This window comes from Enhydra lutris, unplaced genomic scaffold, assembly GCF_002288905.1.
Source record: "Enhydra lutris kenyoni isolate GAN:26980312 unplaced genomic scaffold, ASM228890v2 scaffoldscaffold9, whole genome shotgun sequence".
In the NCBI taxonomy this organism is placed as follows: Eukaryota; Metazoa; Chordata; class Mammalia; order Carnivora; family Mustelidae; genus Enhydra; species Enhydra lutris.
Genome location: NW_019154093.1, coordinates 4,368,524 through 4,391,870, shown reverse-complemented (window position 1 = coordinate 4,391,870; position 23,347 = coordinate 4,368,524). Strand labels below are relative to the sequence as shown.

The following is a 23,347-nucleotide window of genomic DNA, read 5'->3' as shown; positions in this document are numbered from 1 at the left end:
GCTCCCAGAGTCCTGGCAGCCCCACCCAGCCCTGGTGGGAGGAGGGCCTGGCTGGTGGGCAGGTGGCAGGGGTAGAGAGGGGTCAGGGAGAGACAGCCAGACCCTGGGGAGCCATCAGTCTGATGGGGATATCCAGCTCAGCCTTGCCCCTGGAGTACCCAGCTTAGTCAGACCCATTCTGACCTTGGATCCCCAAGGCCAGTTAGTGGGGGAGATAAAGGCCTTGTCCCAAGGATTCTGAGTCTGATATGGGAGACTATTCCAAGAGCGCTGAGGCTGGTGGGGAAGAGAGTCCCTGGCCCAGCCCCCCAAACTAGTTGGGGGAATATAACACTTCCCTTGGCATTCCCAGGCTGATGGGAACAGTTGGCCAGCCCCTGAGGGGCGACCGGGCAGATAAGGAGACACAACATTGTTCTCAGGGACCTCGAGTCACAAAAGAAGAGAATAAATGCATACCTAGGACACAAAGGTCCATAAACACACAGAAGCAGAAATGAGCAAGGGATGAATTCAGCCTTTTGCATGTGACTCTCTGCGACTGTGTGTGCGTGTGACCCTGTGTGTGACGTGCCTCTGAGTGTGTGCTTCTGTTTCTGTGACTGTGCATATGCCCTAGGGCAGAGGCTGCTGAGGCGGCTCTGGGAGCGGAGCAGGCTGGGTCCGTCGCTCATTCACAGGACACGCGTTTACTGAGCGTGCACTTTGTGCCAGTCACTGGGCTGGGCCCTGTGACACCACGGAGCCCTCAGTAGGGTGTGGCTCCTGCTTTCAGGGCACCACTGTGTAATGGGGCTGGATGAAGCCCTTAAACAAGAAATTCCCTTTATGCTGTGACCTGTTTAGAGGAAGTACAGGAGGCCGCAGGAACGTAGGGGAAGGGGATGTCCTAGAAGATGGGATATTTAAGCTGTGTCCTGAGTAACAGGCTTTAGGTCTGGGAAAGGGTGTGCAGGTAGAGGGAACAGCATATGCGAAGGCTACCGACCTGGGGAGAGAGACCTGAGGACAGTTTTTTTTGGAAGAGGTAACTGCAGGGGTTTTAGAAGAGATAGACAGGCAAGAGGCAGGTCCTAGCTTCAGGGTGAGGGGTGGGGTTGGGTGTAGTGGGAAGAGTTTGGAGTTTTCTGGTCAGAGCCTGCACCTGGGGACCGAAGGACAGTGTCCCCAGGAGCCTGGGGGTCTGAAGGTGACGGAGCAACTCCATCGAGGACAGGAGAGGCTCCTGGGTGGTGGGTTGAGAGATGAGCTCCTAGAGGGGCTTCTGGGCTGTGTTGGGGGAGAGAGAGCGAGCGCCAGGGAGGCCGGGGGGAGCCTGGGAAAAGCCCCCAGTGAATTCTCAGTCTGGAAGGGGGATGTGACAACAGCTCTCTCACAGGGTAGAGGTAAGGATTACAGTAAGTACACTTTCCCAAGTCGCTCTCGGTGAGCTCTCCAGAAGCTCACTTGTTGCAAGAACTATATTGTCATACTTTCCCTTTTAAAGCTGAGGAAGCGGATTCAGAGCGGGCCAAGGTTGCAGAGCGCAGCGTGAGAGTGAGCGGGCTGGAGTGGATTGGACCCTAGTCTGAGTCTAAACCTGGCTGCTTCCCTTGAGTCCCACAGCCTCCAGCAAGCGAACACGCCTCTTGAGTTGGTCACTGCTGGCTCCCGGTGGATCTGATGCTATAACTATTATTACTGTTTATTACTAATTATGACTGTGATGCTGAAGACATCGTTGGTCCAGCTGGGGTTCAGACGTCCCTGCCGCCCGTGTGCCTTCCTCCCCCAGAACTCCGGGCCCAAGCGGCCCCGCGAGGCGACGGTGGGAACAGCCACCCCCCAGGAGCGGGGTCTGTGTGGTGGCGCCCCCTGGAGGCATCTGTCGGAATTGCCTCAAGAACCCGACCGCCCAACGCTGGGTCCTCCGCGGGCGCTTAGCACCCCTGCGGGCCAAAAACCCCCAGACAGCGGCCATGGCAGGCAGGGAGGGAGGAGGAAATAAAGAGGAGAACATTTATTAAACCACTCTTGTATACTGGGCAAGGTGCTGGGCATTCCCTCTGCATTTTCTCGTGGGACACCCACTCATCCTCATTTCCCAGCGGTGGAAGCTGAGGTTCAGAGAAGTTAAAACAGCCCAGCCATGCAGAACTGGATTTGAACCCAAGTCTGCACCATGCCTGGGCCCCTCCTGGGTAGGTGTGAGGAGGAAAAGGCCACCAGACACTCACTAGACTATAAGATAAGCCTCGGGGATGCCTGGGTGGCTCAGTTGTTGGGTGTCTGCCTTCGGCTCAGATCATGGTCTCAGGGTCCTGGGATCGAGTCCCACATCGGGCTCCCTGCTCAGTGGGGAGCCTGCTGCTCCCCCAGCTTGTGTGCTCGCTCCCTCTCATTCATAAATAAGTAAATAGATGGATAAATAAATTATCTTTTAGAATGCATCAGGTACTTGACAATGCTTTCTATGTTCCCAGTTCATCCTCACCACAAACCTAGGAGGTTAAAAGTGTCATCTGATTTTACTGAAAACAATGAGGTAGAGTGCCCTCCCTAAGGTCACAAGGTGACTAATCGCAGAGGGAGTTTTAGCTTGGATTTGTACCCTGGCTCCCTTGAAGCAGCGGGCTCTTCCTATCCTCCTTCCGCCTCTAGATGGGAGCTCTTGGCACACAGAAACGCAGCACAATGGCCTCTACCTGCACCATAATAATGAGGAATGTGCTACACTCAGCGTTTGGAGCAAGTTCACTCAACTCACTCATGTGCTGAACCTCACATTTGATTGCTTTTCACAACAATCCTGTGAAGAGGGTGTTAATTGCCCACTTCATGGACAGGGAACTGAGGATCCGGGAGGTTGGCTTCCCAAGGTCTCACAGGGAATGCTCTGGAATAAGACAGAGGCTGCTCCTGAGGCTCCCCTCGCTGTGCAGCCCTCTCTACTTCCAAAATCATCCCTCTGCCAGTCATCCCTGGCATTCCTCCCTGCTCAGCCCCCTCCCTGCCCCCTTCTCTTGGCCAAGGTAACTACAGGCAGAAGCTTGAGTAAGGGGAGCTAAGAGGAACCTCTTGGGTTGGGTTCCTGCCCGAGTGGTGGCCAGGAGGGTGCTGTTCATCAAGGATGGGATTTCGATCAGTTCACAACTTTTCCAATTTTGATTTTGGTGTCAATTTAGAAAAAAGTTCTTCCTGAATTCTCTGCCAAGGGCTCATTTTCCCATGGTTTAGTTCTTTTTTTTTTTTTTTTTAAGATTCTATTTATTTATTTCACAGAGACAGTGAGAGCTGGAACACAAGCAGGGGCAGTGGGAGAGGGAGAAGCAAGCTCCCCGCTGAGTAGGGAGCCTGGACCCTGGGATCATGACCTGAGCTGAAGGCAGACACTTAATGACTGAGCCACCCAGGCACCCCCCCACCTTGGTTTAGTTCTTAACCTTAGGGATCTCAGCAGGAAAGAGGGAACACAAAGCATGATCCAGGAGATGGTTTAATGAAGGAACTATTCACAGAGGTGTGGCAGGAGCAGTGAAGCACCCTGGGGCTCACAATAGTGGAATGGAATCATGGCCCCAGGGACCTGAACGGCCAGGGTAGGGAACCTTGTTAATGAACCTGGAGGGAGTTGGACCCATGGGTGCAGGCGTCCTACAAGGGCTATGGCTTTCCGTGGAGGAACCTAGTAACTGCCAGCATCACAGGGGGAGGCGGGTGGTAGAAATAACTCAGTCTAACTCCGCTCCTTCACGCTGATCTCCTGTCAGGGTCTTCTATTGGCCAGACCCTACTGGAAACTATAAGGCAAGGGGCCCAGATGAGACTCTTGGCAGGGGTTAGCCTCAGCTCGGGCAGCAGAGCAGAGAAGCATGGAGAGTGGAGGTCCGGCAAAGAACAGCCAGCCCAGGGCCTGCTCTGCTCTTCTGGACGTGGCTTTGTGGAGGCGCCCGAGAGAGAGAGTGGCTATGCTGGCCTTAGGACGAACACCTCACCCTTCCGCCTCCTTCCGGGTCCAGGTTCCCTTGTCTGTGAGGGTGTCCCTATCCTGGAGTTCATCTCTCCCATCCCTGGCTTCCCCAGTTCGCACTGTCTACATTGCTCAGCTCCTGACTGAGCATTATTCTCTGCGAGCGATTGTCTCCCCGACAACAGTTCTTGCCTCCTCTACACTGTGAGCTCTTTGCAAACAGCAGCCTGGGCCAAATAGGGCTAATCACCCGACGTGGGCCTTGCACAGGCCGAGGGCCACTGTTTGCCAAGGGAACGGAGTCGTGTCCTCACCCACCTCACTCTGCCTCGGTAGACACGATCTGAGCACATGTGAATACCTATTTCCCCAAGTACACGGGGGCTCTGTGGTGGTGGTGACGAGCAGGGCAGGCTTGGCGCAAAGTGGGCCTCAGATGTTGTGACGATTGGCCTAGTTAGGACCGTTCTTCTTTCTCTCATTCATTCAATAACCTTTATTTATTTATTTACTTACTTATTTAGTTAATTTATTTATCTATCTGAGATCCAATTATGTGCCAGGCCCTGTGCAGGGCGCTGGGGACACAGCAGTGAACAAGACACGCCAAGTCCCTGCTCTCACAGGGCCTCATTCTAGTGGGGACAGCAGACTAGGAGGGAATGGAAGACCAACTGTGTGATCGCAGACCATGATAAGTGCTGTCCCAAAAATAAACAGTACATGGATGGACATTTATGCCCGGGGCAGGGGACATGAGGGAAAGGTTTTCTGAGGAGATGCCACGTCAGCTGAGACCCAGAAAGGGTAGCAACTGGGATGCGAAATGCTGGAAAGGGTATTCCAAGCAGAGGGAAGAGCGAAAACTAAGGTGTGGAGGCACAAGCGCTTTTGGGACCCTGGGAGATTCCGAGTTGCAGCTTAAAGGAGGCCTCAGGGGAGGTCAAAGGGGGTGAGGGATTGGTCTTGGGGACAGCCCAGTGGCCAGCTCCTGGGCTGGGGTGGGTGGAAGGGGAAGGGATAGCCCTTCTCAATGCCACCCTTGCCTCCTGTTGCCTAGCACCCACAGCAAACAGTGCTGCTGGCAGGCTTGCCCTTTCTCCCTTAGCAGCTCTGACTGGCAGCAGCTGTCAAACGACCAGCAGCTGAGGCTTTGCCAACCTCCTCCCCTGGAATATTTTAGGGATAAGTCAGAAAATGACCAGCCGCCTCCTTAAAACCCAGCTTTTTCTCCTGCATGCCTTACAAGGGTGTACTTGGCTACACTGGGTGTTAATCTCCCAGCCCCAGCATTAAACAGAGAGATATAAATACACAGCCCCAGGCGGCACACTCAGACACACTGACTGATGCTGCCGTGTGCAGACCCCAGTCACAGAGGACCATCCAGGCGTGGGCTTGTGAGCACCCACTCCCGTATCACAGGCGGGAGCCCTGGTCCCTCACAGGCACACGGTTACACGCAGGCCCATACATAGTCCACAACCACCCATCACCACACATAATAACCACTCTCTAGCCCCTAGATTATACAAGCACACAACCACACACAGACAGTACCCCCACCCCCGTTGTCCCAGAGTTACACACAGGCATGCAGTCTCACATTCTCCCCCTACACACACACACACACACCCATGTAGTGTTCACACAGCCTCCAGTGGGCACACTGATCGCAACACACAACCCACATAAGCTCAACACAGCGGCACCACTGCCTCCCACCACCCCACTCCCTCCCTTCCACCTCTCCCCCACCAGCCTCTGGTACTCAAGGCCTCTCTGATTAAACACACATCTAGCCCCTCGCTTTTTACAGTGCCGAGAGAGAGCATTCTTCTGTGATTGAGTCAAAGACCTCCCCAGACAGAGGGGTTAAGTGGAAAAAGGCATCAGAAGGAGAATGCCCGAGGCCCAGGTCTGGGATGGGGCCGGCAGCTTCTGGCTTAGGGAGAAAGACATCAGTGTTGAAATTTGACCCAGACTCTAATGGGCTAAGGCCTTGGGGGAGGGGGCATGCCTTGGAGGGGACAAAAGCAGGGCTGGGTCGGGGTGACAGGTGGCGCAGGAGGAGAGACTCCAGGAAATCTCGCAGCATGGGGGTGGCCCTCGGTGTTAAATCTGGACTCGACCTTATAGGCTTAAACCCATAGCCCTTCCCCAGCTCCGGCAACAGGCTTCCGACTGTCCCCAAACGCACGGGGTGTGGCCGTGACCCCGCCCCCCCAGCCCTTAGGACAGCTGCGGGGGACAGGGCGCTCCGGCCTCTCCCCGCATAAACACCCCCACCCGCGTGGGTGGGGATCGCAGGGCGCCGACCTGAGCGCGCTGGAGTGCTGGATGCCTCTCAGCCCCCCAGCTCCCGAGTCCTGCCCCCGCTGGCCGGGCGGGGGAAGTGCTCTCCGGGGGCCGCAGAGCCACCCTACCCCCCCGCCCCCGCAACTGGACTCTTGGAAAGAAAGGGTGAGAGAAAGAAGGTTCGGGAAGATCTCGGGGCCGGCCGGTTTGGGAGACGCCGATCGGCCACCCCCCACCCCCGCCCCAGGCCGCACGACCTGCACGCTCCTCCCGCGGGCGGGGAGCTGGGGCCAAGTGGGCGCGCCCGGCCCGGGGCGGGCGGGATCCGGTGTCGGCTGCAGCTGCCAGTGCGGCGGGCGCGGGCGCGGAGCAAGCGGCCCGCGGGGCGGGCTATTAATAACGCGGCCGCCCAGCTCCGGGTCGCGCAGCCATGGCAAGCCCGGAGCCCCGGCACGGCGGGGACGGCGCAGCCCAGGCCGCGAGGTAGGACAGTGCAGGGCCCGCGTGGCCGTCCCGTGGGGAGGGGGCGCTGGATGAGCCCCCCACCCCCACCCCCACCCCCACCCCCCCCCCCGCTAGCACCTTCTGTCCTGGCTGGGGGAGGTGGGCCAGCCGGGGTGTGGCCCTGGCATCGGGCGGAGCCACCGGCCGAGGGGAGACCGGGGAGGCCCGGGGTCCCCGCACCTTCGTTTGTCCGTGGCTTTTTATAGTGCCCACTGCTCCTCCTGGGGCTGGGTGAGAAGAAACCCTTTCGGACTGGTGGGCATCAACCATCAAATGCCACTGGGCCAGACTGGCCGAGGACGCTCGCTCCCCGCTTTCCTTGATACCTCACCCCAAATGCAACTGGAGATGGAGGCCTCCGGTTGCTGAATTCGCTGTGTGGAAGGGACTTGGTGCAAGGCTGGGCGGCTGCCAGCTGGGAGTTAGGAGTCTGTTCTGGCGGCTCCCTCTCTCCTGTTTGAGGCCTGGGATGGGGGTGAGGTCGGGGTGGGGAGGGTCGCCCCTCCCAGACCAGTAGGGGGGTCCTGGCAGCGGCCTGGGGGCCCTGGAGGGGAGGCCCTCCCCCAGTCATCCACACTGCCCCATAACCACTGCTCAGGGGGAAAGGGCCTGTGTGGCTCAGGGATTTGGGGCCAGTATGGAGGATTTCTGCCCCAGGTCCAACTATAGCCCTGAGAAGGTAGAGGTCCAAATACACACGCCGTGCCCTCCTTCAGTGTCCCACACAGCACTCAGCGGAGTGTGGTTTTACCCATACAATCACCTGTATTGCCGTGTACACATTCAGGTTCACACACAGGCAGATACACACCAACTCCTGCCCGCACTGTGCCACAGACACTCCTGGCCACGGCACTGATGCAGAGCTGGGAGCCTTTGGAGTTCTCTAGGACCCACAGGGGCTGGCAGGGGCAGGCTGCTTGGGGTCTAAGGAAGCCTGAGGTCAAGAGCTGAGTGGGCTCCTCAGGCCTTAAGCCTCCGCCCATACTCTCTCCTTTTCCCCAGCTCCTTAGAGAGAGGCAGCTAGCTGAGTGAGGGCAGCATCTAGCAGCGGCCAGGCGCTGGGGTGGGGGGGTGAGGGAGGCAACCACAGTGCATGGGGTAACAGTGCTGCCTAGGAGTCAGGGAGACGGGGTTCCATGTCCCACCAGGCCACTTGACCTTGGGCAAGTTTCCTCTTTGGATCCCAGCGGGCTTCTGCCTGCCTTCCCTCTACAGAGCCCCACCCTGGGGTCTACAGGGAATGAAAACTACTTGTCCTTAGGAAATAGACTCTCAGGGGACACGCCACACTCACTGCTATAACACAGAGCATTAGGTGCAAAGATGAGCTGCACACAGAGGGCCTTGAGAACGGGATAATGGCTTGTCTGCGAAATACTTCGCAGGAGAGACGCAGTTTGAGCAGGGCTCCAAGGACGAGTAGACACATATGAGCAGGTAAATAAGTCTATTTTGATCGGTAAGCTCCATTAGACCTGCTGTAGCGGTTGCACCTGTTTTGTTTTGTTTTGTTTTAAATATTTTATTTATTTATTTGACAGAGAGAGACACAGCGAGAGAGGGAACACAAGCAGGGAAAGTGGGAGAAGGAGAAGTAGGCTTCTTGCTGAGCAGGGAGCCAGATGCGTGGCTCAGTCCCAGGACCCTGGGATCATGACATGAGCCAAAGCAGATGCTTAAGGACTGAGCCACCCAGGCACCCCTGTTGCATCTGTTTTAGAACTCGTGCCTGTTCTGGGAACAGAGGAGTCAACGGGAGCTCCGTCCAGCCTTGGAGCTGGATGCCATCTTTTCCAGGCTCTGCCACTCACTCACAAGTGGTGGAACTTTGAGTGAGTTCTTTGCTTGGGGCTTCGGTTTCCTCATGTACAAAATGGAGGTAAAAGATGAGCATCACATACATGACTATTTGTGTGAAAGACTTGGAATCCTGCCTTGAGCGCCGTTCCATCATTCCAGGGGAGATCACTCAGCACGAGCATGCGGGGGCCGTCTGCTAGGAAAGTGGGGGCTCTTCTGAGGATCGAATGGGGGGCTGGCTGGCTGAGCAGGTGCAGCATTCCGGGCACCTAGGAGCGTTACCTTTCCAGGTAGCACAGGACTGTTCGCTAATCAGATGATGTACAACACGCTGTATTTTCTCAGCTGGATCTGTTAGACACAGTGGGCTAGGAGTAGGAGGTGTGAAAGTGTTAGTGCATATTCTGGATTGTCAAGCACGGGGTGGGCGGTGGGGAGTAGAGTGAGTTGAGGCTGTGAAGGTATGTTGGGGCCACATCGTTAAGGGCTTTGAATCGATGCTGGGCAGTGGGTTGTGTGTGCGTGAAGTGGGGCGGCAAGGCTATGTTCGAGCAAGCTGTGGCACTGTAGAGAATGGATTGGCGTGAGAAGGAAGAAAGCCCGTTGGAAGGTGGGCATGGGAGTGCCAGCATGCGAGGGGATGACTTGGAGTAGGGCCCTGGCAAGGGGATGAGGAGGGGACAGAGACTGGAGACTTTCTGAGATCAGTTAGTTCTCAGTGAGTTGGCTCTGTGAGGGAGGGAAAGAGCTGCTTAAGGATTCTTTTTTTTTTTTAAGATTTTATTTATTTATTTGACAGAGAGAGAGAGATCACAAGTAGGCAGAGAGACAGGCAGAGAGAGAGGGGAAGCGGGCTCCCTGCTGAGCAGAGAGCCCGATGCGGGACTCGATCCCAGAACCCTGAGATCATGACCTGAGCCGAAGGCAGAGGCTTAACTCACTGAGCCACCCAGGCACCCTGCTTAAGGATTCTTTGCCTCACCCACCTGCTGTATGAGGCTGCGCTTCTCTGCGCTGGAGAACACGGGGGTAGCGAGCCCGGGGAGCTGGGAAGCTTGAGATACCAGGTGACACCAGGTGAAGAGATCTAAACAACACCCTGAGTGATGGGGACAAACCAGGTGACGCTTGGGGCTGTCTCCAAGCTTTAGGTTTCAGTGCAGGTGCTGGGTTCTGGGAGGCCAGTGACGTCGGGGGCCTGGTGAAGCCACACTGGTGGTTTCCCAAGGACCACCATGAGACACAGAATGGGAAGACAAGGATTCCTGGGGTGCTAGAGAGGAGGACAGAATACACAACGATTTAGAAGAAATCTGGGGGCGCCTGGGTGGTGTAGTTGGTTAAGCATCTGACTCTTGATTTCAGCTCAGGTCATGATCTCATGGTTGTGAGATCGAGCCCCGCGTCGGTCTCTGTGCTCAGCGTGGATTCTGCTTGAGACTCTCTCTCTCCCTCTGCCTCTGTTCCTCTCCCTACTTGCCCAATGCGCTCTCTCTCTCTCTCTCAAAATAAATAGATCAAATCTTAGAATAAAAATAATCTGTAGTGGGAACTTGGAGCTAAGATATAGAGCTTAAAACCTGGACATAAGTAGGCTTGTCTTTTATTTTAAGATTTTATTTTTAAGTAATCTTTAAAGATTTTAGTATTTATTTGTCAGAAAGAGAGAGCACGCACAAGCAGGGGGAGCAGTAGGCAGAGGGAGAAGCAGGCTCTCTGTTGAGTAAGGAGCCCAATTTGGGACTCGATCCCAGGACCTCAGGATCATGACCTGAGCCAAAGGCAGATGCTTAACTGACTGAGCCACTTAGACACCCCACAAGTAGGCTTTTTCAAGACAGAGAAATTATTATTATTTTTTAAAAGATTTTATTTATTTGACAGACAGATCACAAGTAGGCAGAGAGAGAGAAGGGAGGAAGCAGGCTCCCTGCTGAGCAGAGAGCCCGATGCAGGGCTCAATCCCAGGACCCTGGGATCATGACCTGAGCCGAAGGCAGAGGCTTTAACCCACTAAGCCACCCAGGCGCCCCAAGACAGAGAAATTATTTGATACAGGGGCTTTTCATTTATACATTATAGCTAAGGTAGCTTTCTTGAAAACTATACTCAAATTTAGACTGTCTTCTAACTGGTGCCCATGGGGTATCTGAGTTCCCTTGAGCAAACTACTTAATCTCTTTAAACTTCATTTTCCCGATCTGTAAAATGGGGAAAATAAATACAATTACCTCATACAAATGTTATGAGGATTAACTGAGTTGATAAACATAAACCATTCAGAACACAGCCTGGCACATGTAAGACCTTCATAAGTGTCATTTATTGTTGTTATTTCCATGGTATTTTATATTTTCAAAAAATTGCTTAGAGATCCAAGGTAGGTAAAATGCAGTTGAAACAGGAAGGACCAAAGCCATCTGAAGGCCAAAGAAACAGGAGGCTATTCCGTAAGAGGCACTGGTTAAGCTAGCAGGGAGCCGACAGCTGGGTTAAGGAGCTTCTCAGCCAGAATCACAGAATCTGAATTCAAGAGTCTTTGACGGGGGCGCCTGGGTGGCTCAGTTGTTGGGCGACTGCCTTCCACCCTAGGTCATGATCCCAAGGTCCTGGAATTGAGCCCCACATGGGGCTCCCTGCTTGTCAGGGAGACTGCTTCTCCCTCTCCCACTCCCCGTGCTTGTGTTCCCTCTCTCGCTGTGTCTGTCAAAAAAAAAAAAAAAAAAGAATCTTTGACAGACCAGAGGAGAGGCCAATCCTAACAAGATGAAATTTTGTTTCATTTTGTTCTGTTTTGTTTTGGAGTGCGTGGGGGTGGGAGGGTGCAGGGGAGGTTAGAAGGGGCAGAGGGAGAGAGAGAGACAATCTCAAGCAGGCTCCATGCCCAGAGAAGAGCCCGACGGGGGTGGGGCTCAATCCCACAACCCTGAGATCATGACCTGAGCCAAAATCAAGAGTCAGATGCCTAACCGACTGAGCCACCCTGATGCCCCAAGAAGATGAATGAAGTTTTACAGGAACAAGAGAGTGATTTAAAAGCACTTGGTGTGGAAAAGTCATGTGTTTGTGTGTGTGTGTGTGTGTGTGTGTGTGTGTGTGTGTCTGTGTGCGTGTGTGTGTGTGCGTGTGTGTGTGTGCATGTGTGTGAAGACTTCTTTTTTTTTTTTTTTTTATTTTATTTATTTATTTGACAGACAGAGATCACAAGCAGGCAGAGAGGCAGGCAGAGAGAGAGGAGGAAGCAGGCTCCCCGCTGAGCAGAGAGCCCGACGTGGGGCTCGATCCCAGGACCCTGGGATCAGGACCTGAGCCGAAGGCAGACGCTTAACGACTGAGCCACCCAGGCGCCCCATGTGTGTGTGAAGACTTCTTAAGGCTTTTAGTCAAACTCAGTATTTGCCAACGATATGATAGAGCTGTTCTATACTGGCCTTTAGCAATAGGAGTATAGTGTCCAGAGATTCACTGCTCAGAACACACCCGGGAGCTGATGGGTTCCAAAACCCATCCCCAAAGGACAGTGACAATTTGGAGCCTAGTCAAAAGGAAGTGACCCAAATGAGGAGGGCACTGGACATTTTGGCATGCATGGAATAATCAAAAGATGTTCGTTTTCTTTAGGTGTCTAAAGAACTTATATGGGAAAGGAGGTAGGTTTGTCCTGATTCTAGAAAGAGGAATCAAGCCTAGGTAAAAATTGCAGACAAGCATTGCCTGGGTGGCGCAGTTGGTTAAATGTTTGACTCTTGGTTTCTGCTTTGGGTGTGACTTCAGGGTTGTGAGATCGAGCCCGAGTTGGGTTCTGGGCTCCGCATGGAGTCTGCTTGAGTTTCTCTCTCCTCCTTCTGTTCCTCCCACCATCTTCACTATCTCTCTAAAACAAATAAATCTTTTTTTTTTTTTTCCTAAAGACCATTTATTTGACAGAGAGCACAAGCAGGGGGAGCAGCAGGCAGAGGGAGCAGGGAGCCTGACAAGGGGGCTTAATCCCAGGACCCTGGGATCATGACCTGAGCTGAAGGCAGGTCATGCTTAACCGACTAAACCAGCAAGGCGCCCCTAAAATAAATTAAAAAAAAAAATCGCAGAGAAGGTTTTACTTCAGCACCAGAATTTTCTTATGACAGTGGAACAAATAGTGGTGGCTCAGGTGTGAGTTTCTTGGCCTTGAAGGTCTAAACACTGACATCACAGTGGTGTTGTCGGGGGACCTGAACTATGCGTGGAGGGGGACAGACTGATGGGAGGGAGCAGACAAGTGCTCTCTGAGATGTGGGAACCGGATATGGATATAACCCTAATGGTTGCCGTTGCCAACCATCCTGGGATGGTGGCTGTCCTCTCACTTTAAGTCATTTCTCTTGCAGGGAGACAAGAGCAGAAGCCACTTCTCCTCTTGAAGAGGAGAGCTTGGAATCCCCCCATGAGGCCAGGACTCTGGACCCAGAAGTGACTCTGTCTTTGAAGGGGACCTTGAACTTAGAGGACATTCTCTACCTGGGGGACACAGGTGACCTTGATGAGCTAGACGAGATACTGTGTGTGGAAGAGACGGAGCAGCCTGAGGAGACCCTGTACATCGAGGAGACCAGGCAGCCAGGTGAGGCCCCGCACGAGGACGAGCCTGTGAAGCCAGAGGAGATCCTCCATGTGGAAGAGCCCTCGAAGCCGGAAAAGAGCGCAAGCCCAGAGCAGACCGGTGATGGGGGAGAGACGGTCACGAGCAAGGAGAAACCCAGCCCTGAGGAGGGCCTCAGCGCCGGGCTGAGTCCCAGCACCGAGAGCCTGAGCATAGAGGACCTGGAACTGCTGGAGCAGCGTTTCCAGCAGTGCGTGCAAGCCGTGGCCCAGCTGGAAGAGGAGCGGGACCAGCTCATCCACGAGCTGGTGCTGCTCCGGGAACCGGCCCTGCAGGAGGTGCAGCAGGTCCATGAGGACATCCAGGCGGCCTACAAGCGGCACGCCCAAGCCGAGCTGGAGAGGGACGGGCTGAGGGAGGAGATCCGGCTGGTCAAGCAGAGGCTCTTCAAGGTGACCAAGGAGTGTGTGGCCTACCAGTACCAGCTGGAGTGCCGCCGGCAGGACGTGGCCCAGTTCGCGGAGCTGCGGGAGGCGCTGACCGCCCGGGTGGCCCAGCTCTCCGAGGAACTGGCCGGGCTCCGCGAGGCCTACCAGAAGCAGAAGGAGCAGTTACGGCAACAGCTGGAAGCGCCGCCAAGCCAGAGCGACGGGCACTTTCTGCAGGAGAGCCGGCGGCTCTCTGCCCAGTTTGAGAACCTCATGGCGGAGAGCCGCCAGGGCCTGGAGGAGGAGTACGAGCCTCAGCTGCTGCGCCTCCTGGAGAGGAAGGAGGCAGCGGCCAAAGCCCTCCAGAAGACCCAGGCGGAGATCCAGGAGATGAAGGAGGCCCTGAGACCCCTGCAGGCAGAGGCCCGGCAGCTGCAGCTGCAGAACAGGAACCTGGAGGACCAGATCACGCTCGTGAGGCAGAAGCGGGACGAGGAGGTGCAGCAATACCGGGTAGGCCCCCCGGGCACCCCGAGAAGTGCAGCCCGTTAGCCCGGGGCAGGAACCGATGACCCGATTAGTGGCCTTGCAGGCGCTCAGAAGGCTCCTCTCCCGCAGGGGATGTACGGCTTCCTCCCCTGGGCGGCTACTCCCTTCCCTGCTCCATCTAGTTTTCACTGCGCTCCGGCAGGCCCGGGCTAGGGGCTGGAAGCTGTCTGCACCCCTAGTGCGCGCAGCACCCCGACACTCAGTCCTCTCGTTAATTTTCCGAGTCAAGTATTGGCGCTTTCAAAGATGAGACAGGCTCAGTGCGCTGGTCTGTCTGACCCTGATATTCCAGTGCACTTCCCGCCTAATGGCATCAGGCTTGGGTAGAGAGAGCAGGAGGGGCAGAGGCTAGGCGGGATGTTCCTTCTCTCCCTCCCTCTGTACTCCCCCCCCCCCCCCCCGCCCCCCCCCCCTCCGGTCCTACCTGTCCCAACTCTGCCTAAAGCTTCCCACTTGTAAAACTGGGATGAGGGACACTTGGCGGGCTGTTTGGTAGGGCACATGACTCTCCATCTCAAGGTTGTGAGTTTGAGCCCTACACTGGGTATAGAGATTTTTTTTTTTTAAGATTTTATTTATTTATTTGCAGACAGACATCACAACTAGGCAGAGAGAGGAGGAAGCAGGCTCCCCACAGAGCAGAGAGCCCGATGCGGGATCCCAGGATCCCAGGACCCTGGGATCATGACCGGAGCCAAAGGCAGAGGCTTTAACCCACTGAGCCACCCAGGCGCCCCGGTATAGAGATTTCTTAAAAACACACACAACCAGGATGAAATCTATAAAGCTCTATTCCTCATTTTCTTTTTTGTGCGTTGTCACTATTTCACTTGCATTTGAGTTACTTCTGATTAAGTCTGAATCAGGTTTTTTTTTTTTTTTTTTTTTTTTAAGATTTTACTTATTTGCTTGTCAGAGAGACTGAGAGAGAGAGCACGCACAAGCAGGGGGAGCTGCAGGCAGAGGGAGAAGTAGGCTCGCTACTGACCGGATGTGGGACTCCATCCAGCACTCTGGGATCATGACCTGAGCTGAACGCAGACGCCTAACCGACTGAGCCGCCCAGGTGCCCCCAATCTCTTTATAGACAGAGTGGGATATAAACACTAAGTTGAAAACACAATTTTGTCTGTCTCTCCCACAGACTGTGAGCTTTCAGAAGGGAGTATGGTTTACTTATTTCTGCCACTCCAGCTCAGAGGACACATCAGTTTAATGCTGATGTAAGCATCACTGACCACTGTGAAAGCCCCTCAGAGCAGTATTTTCATCTTTTGAAACACACATTCCTTTGTATAAACTTAAAAAGCTTACGTCCCTCCAGAGATTCTGATACATCCTACAAGGAACAGATCCTCTGTTGAAAATGGCTGCATTCACTTCATTCAAGATTTTGTCACGCTTTCTGTAGCTTGTATTATGACAACAATGGGGTTTTTGGTCCTAATAGTGAATATATGGTGTACGACCCTCAATCCCCTCCCCCACTGCTTTTTTATTGGTTCACAATATAGTGAAAGAGTTTTATTTATTTATTTTTTAATAAATACTATCCTTAACAGCTTGTACTCACACAGACATTAATATTTGTAACCCGGGGGGAGAAAGTAGCATGTGGGATTTAAGAGAGGTGAAGATAAGAGTGTTATAGGATAATGAAATTATTTTAGTCATTGGTTAAGTCACAGAACACTTCATAGAAGAACAGGTGTTATTTGAGTTGGGTATTGAAGTTTAGGCAAGATCTAGACCAGTGCTGTCCAAATGAAGTAGGCAAGCCACATACAGAATTTTAAACTTTCTAGTAGCCACATTGAAACAGTAAGAAATAGGTGAAAGTAATTTTGATATATTTAACACAAGATATGCAAAATATATAGTGACTTGGCTCCATGTGAGAGGTGAAAAACTGAAAGCTGGGGTGCCAGAGTGGCTCAGGTCATGATCCTGGGGTCCTGGGATTGAGCTCCCTGTCAGGCTCCTTGCTCAGTGGGGAGTCTGCTTCTCCCTCTGCCCCTCCCCCCACTCATGTACGTATATATATGTGTGTGTGTCTCCCCTTCTCTCTAATAAATAAAATCTTAAAAAAAAAAACCAAACCCAATAACCTGAAAGGTGATTTGAACTGCAAAGGCAGGTTGGGTAGTCTGAAATCCAGAGTAGGGAATGAGGATTTCCTTCAGCAGACGGCTATATCAGTAAAGGTATTTGATTTAAGGGAGTAACAAGACTGCCTCTCTGCTTTTAGAAAAAGTACTGGTGGCAGTGTGCAAAAATGGGCCGAAGACCTAGAAGCTAGGGGACTAATGAGGAAGCTATGATAGGTAAGAGGAAAAAATGGTAGTGGGAATACGAGGAAGGGGAGGGATTCAAGAACAAATGCAGGATAAATGTGGCCACCGACTAAAGAGGGTAGAGGTGAGAAGTCACCGGGGGTGTTGAGACCTCAGGCAAGGCCAACTGGGACAGTGGTGCCATCAACAGGGAATCCTCTGGGGGTGCTTTTTTGTTTTTTAAAGATTTGAGAGAGAGTGTATGAGCAGGGAGAGGAGCAGAGGGAGAGGGACAAACAGACTGTGCTGAGTGCAGAGCCAGACTCGGGGTTCGATCTTGCAACCCTGAGATCATCACCTGAGCCAAAACCAAGAATCAGGCACCCAACCCAACCGACTGAGCCACCCAGGCGCCCCCTCTGGGGGAGTTTTCTGACACAAAATGAGGGTTGTACAATTTCCCACCCTCCCCCACCCTCCTACGGTGATTTTCATCTCTGAACTGGGTTTGTTTCAGATCTGATGGTCAGTGCAGCTTCCCAAAAATCATTTTATGAAAAACACTCTTGATGAAATGTCTCCTACTGCTGTACCATAAAGTGGGAATCAAGGTCTAAGTGAGCAAATTCTTCTTTCTGAAATGGCTTCCCGGACTGCCAAAGGTCACTTACGGCACTGGACTACTTTTCAAGGGTACCCTTCATTCTTGTGGTTGTAAACTTTGCCTCTTTCATTGCCATTATCTATTCATTCAACAAATACTTTCTTAGTGCCTACTTACCATGTGGCAGGCAGTGAGCAAGGTACTGGCAGAAGAGAGGAGATGAGAAATGGGGGCGGGGATATATAGTTTATAGTCAGTATTTAGTCCAGGAAGGATACTGGATAAAATGAATACATTTCATAAAATCTAAGACACTTGATTTTCTTTTTTAAGATTTCACTTATTTGAGAGAGAGAAGCGCAGGAGGAAGAGTATGGGTGGGGGGGCAAAGGGAAGAGAAGCAGGCTCCCCACTGAGCAGGGAGCCCCATGTGGGACCTGATCCCAGGACCCTGAGATCACGACCTGAGCTGAAGGCAGATGCTTAACTGACCAACTAGGCCACCCAGGCGCCCCTAAGACACTTGATTTTAAGATGCACCCTGACCTGAGATGTGAAAATGTGAAAGCCTTAGAATCAATGAAATTAATATTCTTCAATCTAATAAATACTGTGATAGTTGTAGGAATAAGGCATTGTACCAGTGAAGTAGATATAATTACCCCTGCCTGGGGAAGCACAGGGGAAATTTCATGATTAACAATAGCTGGCATGTATTTTTATTTCTTCACATGTATTAATTCATTTACTCCTCACCTGTGACATAGGTATGAATTAGTCATTGGTCACCAGAAAAATGAGAAGAGATGAGACTGAGAAATTAAGTCATTTGTTCAGGGTTATATGGCTAGGAAGTGATGGAAGGATTCTGACCTTGTGCAATCTAGCTCAAGTTCACATTCAACTTCACAAGGTGTTTGAGCTGAGCCTTGAATACATTCATTGGGTAGACAAGGGAAAGGCATTCCAGGGAGAGGAACAGCTTACACAAAAGCGTGGAAAGACAAAAAGACATTGTTAAGGGAAGTGAGCTCAATGTAGTTGAATCATATGTAAGCAGTAGACAGATGTGGCTGGAGAGGTGGACTGGGACCAGACGGTAAAGGGTTTTTTATGTATTCAGTCAGTGGTTTTCAAAAAAAGGTTTTCTCCAAAGCCACAGACCCTTTTCCACAAACAGAATCTTACATAGAAAGGTAAAAGCAAGGAGCCACTTTCTGTGGCAAGGGCCCTTCAATATGGCCTCCTCCTGGGATTTCAGGGAGAAGTTTGAGGACCACTGACGAGCCATTAGATAGGATGGCAGCAAAGTGAGCTGTAGAGCATGAGCTCTAAGCCAGTGGCAAATCCTGGCTCTACCACTTCTTTTTGTTTCACTAATCTCTATACCCAACATGGGGCTCAAACTCATGACCCTGAGATCAAGAGCCTCTTGAGCGGCTCTTCCCACTGAGCCAGCCAGGCGCCCCTGGCTCTACCACTTCTAACTGGGTAACTTTGGACAAATTACTTAACCTGTGACTGCAGTCCCTCACATGTGCACGGGGATTAGTAATAATACACAGCACAGGGCTGGTGCAGTGGATGAGCTAGGTAATGTTTGTGAAGCCCTTGCAATGGTGCCTGGCACATACGTCCGTACATGCTCTTAAAAACAGAGTGTGTGGGATGAATTAAAGAGCCTGGAAAGACCACTCATGAGGGAGAGATAATGTAAGATACGTGAAGTAAAATATTTGGGTAGGATTTGGTGACTGGTGTGGTAGGTGGTATGAGGAACTTGCTGAGAATGTTGTCGAGGTTTTTAGCTGAAATTGGGAGGTCACTTATACTGAACTATGGAATGTCTACTGTCTACATATTTCACATCAAGCATTGTGGGTAGGGTGCTAAGACAGAAACCTACAATATGACTGGGAGTTAGACATGAATAAAAAAGATAGTGACAACACAGCAGATGCTGTCTAGGTGACAGACCCTATTTCTAGTACTCGAGAGCCACATGAGGCCCATAGTGGCATCCATACCAACACAGTGCAGGATAGAGCAAAGAGTTCGTATGGAAGAATAACATTTGTTCCAGTTAGAGGTAGGGGTCAAACCAGAGGGGGTCTGAATGCCAGACTAAAGAGGTGGAAAGCCTTTGAAAGACTGAGATGATAAAGCAGTTTTTGGAAAGCGAATCTAGTTGGTGTTACACAGCATTGAGACTGGATGTCTTTAATGCCAGTCACTATGGCAATATTTACTTCCTTCTGTGACATCGTTCCTGTCAATTTATCACTCATGGTACAGATTGCCTTCCCAAGCGTGTACTTTAACGCCTCGCCAAAATACAGGTTTGCTGGTGATCTCAGGGAGGCTTGGGAAATTGGGGCACAGAGGTATGCAGATGCTTCCCTTCAGAAGACAGCTTAGATGGTACGGCTGCATCTCTATGTGGTGCCAGAGTATGGCTAAGGCACTAAAAACAGGCCTTTCGATAAGGTTGGTGGAAGTTGGGATTCAGCGAGTATCAAACGCCGCAGATTGCTGTGCTACAGGCCCACCAAGGATGGCTCAGAGAACCAATTATTTAGATCCTTCTAGTAACAGCATGTACCCAAACTGGATTCCTATCTTCTTATTCTTCAAAATCTGAGGTGAAGTTATTACTCCTTTAAAATAGACGTTCTGACTTCAACCTTCCCTTCCCGTCTCCCTCATGCTTCCCAAGGATCCACGCCAGCTAGCAACTATGCCAGAGACAGACTTGCTGACATCTTCCTTACCTCACTCCTCAGGCATTAATTCGAGGCAGAGACAGTTTACAGAACATATCCTGTCTGGGTTTGGCAGAATGGGAAACAGTTATCTTAAGGCTCCTGAGGGCCTCCAGGGCATTGCTTCTTCATCTTCCAACTTAGCACTTTGGAATGAATTCAGTCTTGTAGTGTAATGAGTACAGGATATAGGAAATTAACAATTATGACAGCCAACATCCTAATAAAGCCCCTATTTGCATAGGATGTTACAGTTAAGTACCAGGTAGCGCTATCTTAGAGTTCAAGGAGGTTCAAATACGAAACTCGTATTTACTGTTTTCCTGTGAACAACTGGACTTCTAGTAGTTGAACTCTTCTGGAATTAGTTAATAATTGCTTACAAAGAATTGATTTCTTTTTGTCTTTTTAAAGTAAGCTCCACGCCCAACACGGGGCTCGAACTTAGAACCCCGAGATCGAGAGTCACATGTTCCACAGACTGAGCCAGCCGGGGGCCCAAAGACTTGGTTTAAGTTAAATTGTTTTAAGTCGCAGGATGATATAAAAAAGGATTATCCTAACAGAAACAAACGTGCACAGAGCCAGAGGTCCATAAAACTCTCAGCACACCGATGAGAGGACCAAAATCCTCCCCCACACTTAACACTGCAAAACAAACAAAAATCCTCTGAGCACCCACCCACCCTCTGCAGGATTCTATTAAACAGTCCTCTGCAGGTACAGACGAGATTCCTGTCAGGTCCCCATCGGCAAAAACAGGATCGCTCTGTCCAAACGCCTCTTTGAACATGTTTCTCAACCTCAGCACTGGTGTGAAGGTTAAACCATGTTAACAAAGTGCTTTATCAACTGTAACTGACAGTGTCCGTTGTTTTACTGTTCTGCTCATTAGACGTTCTTGGCCTTCCCGCTGCAGGAACAGCTGGAGGAAATGGAAGAGCGACAGAGGCAGTTGAGGAGCGGCCTGCAACTCCAGCAGCAGAAGAACAAAGAGCTGGAGCAGCTGCGGATCAGCCTCGCCGGAGAGCTCTCCACCTATAAGTCAGTTCTCGCTGGCGCCCCGCTCTTAACCGACGCTGGCAGAGGGGATGGTGGGGAGGGCAGGTGTTGCTCAGGGGAAATTTCACTGAACAGGGAAAAGCAGAACAACAGCTTGGGACAATATTCGAATTGTGCTCACCCATGACAGATGGAAAACGGATCTCTTTTTTTAAAGGGCTATGCTACCCAAGAGCCTGGGACAGGCTAACACTCCCACTTCTCAGGCAGGTGGAACAGAGACTCAGTCCCAAGGTGATCCTTGAGGGTACAAGAGTGGTGTCTGCACTGTTGCTGCTCCTAACAATACTAATGCCTTAAGAAAACTTAGAGTGTGTCAAATGACAAGTCAGGTAGGAATAACGCATACCTCCACACTGCCTGGTTTAAGCATTCAGGGGTCACTTGGAACGTTTCAGTTTCTAGCAGGACTCAAAATATGCTCTAATTATTGCCAGGAATTCGTAACAGGATGACACATCTGGGCTCTATGCATTCTTACTTTCCTTGGCCTATCCTACCCCATCTGCTATTCATAAATAGCTTCCTTAGAATAGCAGAGAAGACAGTTATGCTACCTAATTCAGACTATGACAAAGGAGGCCAAAAGGCTAAATTAATCTGGAAGTCATAAAAAAGGCTCAAGTGGGTGTTGTTCATAACCTGTGGGACAGGATTACTGCTTAATATAGGAAACAAGCAATACACCTATCCATTAATTTCTTTATATACTAATGTTCTTATATTCTGTATAAAGTCCTGGATTCTCTCGGATAAAGAAACTAAGGAAAAAAGGTCTGGGTCAAGTTGTATACTAGACAGATGCCCATAAGTTTTATTCTTAATTTCCCAGTTAATCTTGTGTCTTGGGTACAAACTCACAAATAACAATTATTAACCAATACTTTTCCTAACTTACTAGCATTTTCTTTTACCGTGTTTTATCCAGGCATGACTGATTATGCTTGTTTGGGAGATTAGAGAACCTTGTAATTGAGGAAAGTGATATGTCAAACACCTTTGTGCGGATCAGATTAAAAGTACAATAGGGAAAGGGCAACAACTCCTCTTAAGAAACCAAACTACAGAATCCCAGTTACTCTAATACCCATGTAAGGTTAACCTGGGCAGAGAAAATCTCTAGCTAGGCCCTCCCATCACCACCACACAGGTTACCATTCATTCAGTTCTGCAAATAAGAGGCACCCAAATAGGCATTTGGCACGGAGAAATGCATCCCTAATCCTATGTAAATTACACTCTAGCAATCTCTCCCCAACTTAGCACTAACTAAACTTCAGAAGTTCATTGTCATGAACTTTACACTGTATTATTTCAAGTTGACTCAAGTATGAACTTATTTTTCTTTTCTCAATTTTACAGGGGCTGTTTAGAAACGTATGGCCGAATCTGTAACCCAGAAACAACAGCAAAAAACTTTTTAGCAAAGGATAACTAAGTACCCTTTGGACATACTTTTTTCCAGAGAAGGGAGTGCCAAGGACTTGGCAAGCAGTTCACCCTGGGAAAGTTACAAATACTGGCTGACCTGTTTAAAGAGTTGAAGGCTGGCTGGAGGCAGAATGCCATCAGTCAGGATTTAAGTGGAGTGTAGTTCATAGGCTGCTGGTACCAATCTCTGTGCATGCAGGAATGGAAAAATGAGCCTTCTGTCCTCTGGCAGCAACTCCCACATGCACAGAGTAAAGGATGGATGTACGGACAGACACACTTTAGTGTTGTGAAGAATGTATCTTGCCTTGTGTTGACCCAAAACAAAAACCTTTTTTTGGAGGTAGGGTCAAAAAAGGCAGCTGACTTTCATGATATGGGTTTATAATTTGAATTCCTTTGTGCCACGAGTGTTAGACTTTAAAATGAATTCTTCTAACAAAGTTTAAGTCTGTGTGGACTCATACAGTTTACTCCTGTGTCAAGATAATTTTCACTACACTCTAAAAGAACTACTGACTTGGAAAAAAGAAACCAATCTAGATTTGAACTGAAAGGTTTAAGGGTACTGAGATTTTCCCAAAGACTGTGCTCATGAAAATGATTTTCAGTCAGTGATGTATTCTTTTAAACTGAGTGACTGGCAAAGAGCCAGGCATTTTATCTGGTTATGGCACTTGGTGATAAAGGCTTTCAAGAGTCTATTATTTCTAACTTCTAAATACAGGCCCCAGTGAAAAACATACTGGGGAGATTCAACCTCTCTACGGGAAAAGGTTCAATCAAACACCTTTTCCAAATTTAAAGTCTGCCTTAAATGCTCTCTGCCACATTGCCTTTGACAGTCTTAGAAGTCCATGTAGTTCTCTAGGGACAGACTTCAAAAAGATGTTATGTTGTTAAAGACTAATCCGTGTACCTCTGGCTCAGTGTTTTATGCCTTGCACTTTCCCTGGGAAGGAGTGAAGCTCTTCTATCGCTCTGGGTTTATTATATTTAATTCTGCTTTTGATAGTCAAAGACCATATACAGTAAAACAGTCCTCTGAACAACTCTTCGAGAAGCCAGACTGGTGTTTGATGAATGTTATATACCAAAAAAAAAC

The 23,347-nt window shown here is 50.7% G+C and overlaps 1 protein-coding gene across 2 annotated transcripts; it reads left to right on the top strand.

Moving 5' to 3' along the window:
* Positions 1 to 6,677: 6,677 nt before the first annotated feature.
* On the top strand, positions 6,678 to 22,249 carry LOC111143590 (syncoilin, intermediate filament protein). 2 transcript variants are annotated; one of them, XM_022497416.1, is made up of 4 exons: positions 6,678 to 6,730; positions 12,922 to 14,074; positions 20,669 to 20,793; positions 22,174 to 22,249. In XM_022497416.1, exons 1-4 carry the CDS (start codon positions 6,678 to 6,680, stop codon positions 22,247 to 22,249), a joined length of 1,407 nt encoding a protein of 468 aa, XP_022353124.1. The 2 variants fall into 2 exon arrangements, with proteins under 2 accessions (XP_022353124.1, XP_022353123.1); XM_022497415.1 differs by lacking the exon at positions 22,174 to 22,249 and having other exon boundaries at positions 20,669 to 21,633.
* Positions 22,250 to 23,347: the final 1,098 nt, after the last annotated feature.

Excerpts from the sequence above, each read along its gene's own strand:
- LOC111143590 (XM_022497415.1), top strand. The coding sequence starts at position 6,678 with ATGGCAAGCCCGGAGCCCCGGCACGGCGGGGACGGCGCAGCCCAGGCC. Across the intron at positions 6,731-12,921 it reads GGCGCAGCCCAGGCCGCGAG|GGAGACAAGAGCAGAAGCCA; the intron begins GTAGGACAGTGC and ends TTTCTCTTGCAG. Across the intron at positions 14,075-20,668 it reads AGGAGGTGCAGCAATACCGG|GAACAGCTGGAGGAAATGGA; the intron begins GTAGGCCCCCCG and ends TTCCCGCTGCAG.